Below are 3,209 nucleotides of genomic sequence, written 5' to 3'. Positions count from 1 at the left end.
GACCACCTGGGTTGTGCAGTGGGACAGAGGGTGTGGTGGTTATGGGGGGGGGGGGGGTGCACAGAGCATCTGAGGGCCATTGGTCAAAGTGTTTCCTCCTTTAAGGGACATTGGAGGCTAGATAGTTACACCTTGTTCCAGAGAAGGTTTATAGGGGAGGCAGCAGGGGGCATGCGGGAGTAAGAGCTGAGAAGGGGTAGCCATGTGATCAGTCCAGACAAAGCAGCGGGTCAGAGGTGAACAGATCATGCCTGACCAGCTGACCACCACACCCTTGGCCATGCATGGATTACATACCCAATAACAGGCCCTGCCCGCCTTGAGTAAGGACCAGATAAGATTGCCTCTCCCACCCAGCCTGTGCAAGTTCGTCACCAAGGCCACCAGGGAAGGGCGACAGCAGGGAGCTCAAACTACATCGACGACTAGTTTAATTTAAGGCATATGCTGCGAGTGGCTATGCAACAAATGTTCCCATATTCGCTTTATCGTAATAGTGTGGCCCGAAAAAAATATATAAAGTAAAGGAACTTAATTATGTTCACAGATTGTGTACTCATTTAGTAACCCCCGTTACTATATCAGCACTTCTCACTTCTTGCAACGCCCCATTAATAATATCAGAAACAAGTCCACATTATGGAAAAAGAACATTTATTGAAATAACATTTTGAAAATAAATACAAATGTAAGCTTTCCTCAAGATCTTTACAGCTTGTAAACAGTCTGCACACCAGGTTCCCTAGCCCAATACCACAAGCGGACACACACTGAAAAGGGGGTAGAGGGACAAAGGGGATTGTTTTTCCATGGCGATGCGATGTCCCATCCCAGGCATTTGGAATCTCATTTTCAAAGTCCGTTTTTTGGATTTATAGTTTCATGTAGTCCATATCCCACTCTAACCAGATTTGAAGAGCAGAATAGCAACTTGGCCCAGGTAGAAATAAATGAAATGTTTGGTCTCATGCGTCACATAGCTGCCAAAGTTTCTGCCAACGATGCAGTGCCATGTGGGGTTGTACTTCTTGTCGAATTCCTAAAGGAAACAAAAAAAGGTTAAAAAGAAACTGTTAGGGTTAGTCATTCACAGTAACCAACTAGACACTTTACACGAAGTCACACTGAAAAGAGTCCATTAACATAAAGGGACATCCAGTTAAAAAGAGCGGCCCGTCCAACAATTCGGCCGTTACAATAGAACATTTAAACTTACGGGGAGCGAAGCTTGCGGCACAACACACGTGGGTGCATAGTGGGTGGTGCAAGTTTATAAATACAAGCGCTAGGCGCGGTCCAACTAAAATATTTAAAACACTATAGCCCAAGATCCGATCCATCGGGTTAAGCGGTTACCTTTTTAATGTGCGCGGCAATGTCTTTCTCGATATTGTATTTCTCCAGGGCCTGAGTGGCACATTCCACCGAGTCCTGCTGCATCTCTTCGGACATGTCAGCATTCTTGATAACCGCTTTTCTTTCAGACATTTTTGATACCTAGGTGCAAAAAATAGAAACGTGTTAAACATGCATGGTGTGACACGAAACTGCTGCATAAACAGCCAGGGGTGTGTGGCCTTTTAAGAGCATGGCACTAAAAACCTTTTGCAGGCCCCAGCACACATGAAATCAAGGGCAATAGTGAAAGGCCAGCTGTACGATATGCTATTAGCGATTCCGTGTCAGTAGATTCAAAAATCATCCCGCCCTATTTGTAGACAATTACTTGAACCTCGTCTCGTCTTTGGACAGGATGGTACCCAACCCCACGGACCCCGCAATACAATGGCCCATCGGAATGGTCACTGCACACCACTATCTACCCAAACATCAGGGCGCCGTTCCGACGCTGGCCTCCCCCACAGCGGCACGCCTTTCGATGACAAGGGTGTGGGGGATACAAACAGACTGCCCGCGGAGCACTGCCAGTGGCCCCCCTCCCTCCCACAGTGTGGCGCACATACCGCGGGTTACTCTAGGAAGGGCCTTCGGAACCTTCAGTTATTCTCAAGGGTGATGCCGCGAGGAAACAACGCGTGGGGCATTTACAGACTTCCAGCTTCATACATATACCACATCACCACGATCGGACAGTTTTATTTATGAACATACACTCCACCCCCTCCCCACACTGGAGGATAAGGCCATCATTTTAAGTTACCCCTATGGGTGACTCTTGTTATTCTAAATCCACGCGGTTTTTGAATGCGTGGATAAATCGCAGATCTTTCTGCTTGCTCAGAGCTCTACAACCCACATACTGATTCTACTCTCGGACGCAGGTCCCACAACGTATACTTCTTCCTCCAGGCTCAGCCTTCTAGCTAGTCCCAGCTGAACGCTAAATTATGCTGCGTACCGGTGCCGCCCGTCTCCACAGTAGCGTCAACTCACCGTTTGTTAGTTCTCTTTGGTCCTCTCTTCTTTCTCTCAGTCCCGCGCAGAGTGACCGCGTTGCCACCCCCGCTTCTCTCCTAGTACTTTCCTCCCCCGCATACCCAGCCCCCAGGGACTCGCTATTGGTTACCACGCTTCCTCGCGCCGCCTCTCATTGGTGGGATTGTGATATTTCTCCGGCACTTTTCTGCTGCATTTTGTTTCAAACCACAATGCACCGCGAACGCGGCGTCTTTCTCCATGGGGATGGAAGGGGGAGGCGGTCGAACGTGTTCCCTTGACAACCCACGATGGGCCTTCTTGGGGAGAAGGTTCTGCCACCCTCAAAGACGCAAACGAACACCCCCGCGTTGCACTCGATTCTGTTGGCGTGCATTTTATCTCGAAATAACATTTGTTTACCTCATTCAATCACACTGCGAGAGAAATAACCACCAACATACTTTATATATATATATGTACACAGACACAGTGAAAGCAATATTTAATGCACTGGATACAGCGAACTAGTATAATCATGTATGTGTTTTTAAAAAAAGTTACCGAATTATGTAAATGAGCATGGTAAAAGAGACAACATAGTTCGATAGCAAAATAATATAACCTAAAAAAATCATGTAAGAAGGAACCGATGAGAAAGTAATCACAAGTATATACTTAATGAGACGTGTGATATGCTGCCCCTTTAGGACAACAGGCTTTTGCGTGCGTATGTCGCATGTCTGTGACCATGCTAATAAAAAGGGTGAGTGGTTTCCCACTCATCAGTTAGAACCACCAGACTCCAGCCTGGTGTCCTTATTTCCAGCACT

The 3,209-nt window shown here is 47.1% G+C and overlaps 1 protein-coding gene across 1 annotated transcript; it reads right to left on the bottom strand.

The window, feature by feature from the left end:
- Positions 1-637: 637 nt before the first annotated feature.
- Positions 638-2,507, bottom strand: DYNLL1 (dynein light chain LC8-type 1). The gene is made up of 3 exons (XM_069619768.1): positions 2,395-2,507; positions 1,357-1,497; positions 638-1,039 (listed from the first exon to the last, which is right to left on the bottom strand). Exons 2-3 carry the CDS (start codon positions 1,486-1,488, stop codon positions 902-904), a joined length of 270 nt encoding a protein of 89 aa, XP_069475869.1. The 5' UTR covers positions 1,489-1,497; positions 2,395-2,507; the 3' UTR covers positions 638-901.
- Positions 2,508-3,209: the final 702 nt, after the last annotated feature.

The sequence above is a fragment of the Ambystoma mexicanum genome, chromosome 10 (assembly GCF_040938575.1).
Source record: "Ambystoma mexicanum isolate Mex_15411 chromosome 10, UKY_AmexF1_1, whole genome shotgun sequence".
NCBI classification, from domain to species: Eukaryota; Metazoa; Chordata; class Amphibia; order Caudata; family Ambystomatidae; genus Ambystoma; species Ambystoma mexicanum.
The sequence above is the reverse complement of the archived record's forward strand: the minus strand, read 5'-3'. Positions and strand labels throughout refer to the sequence as shown.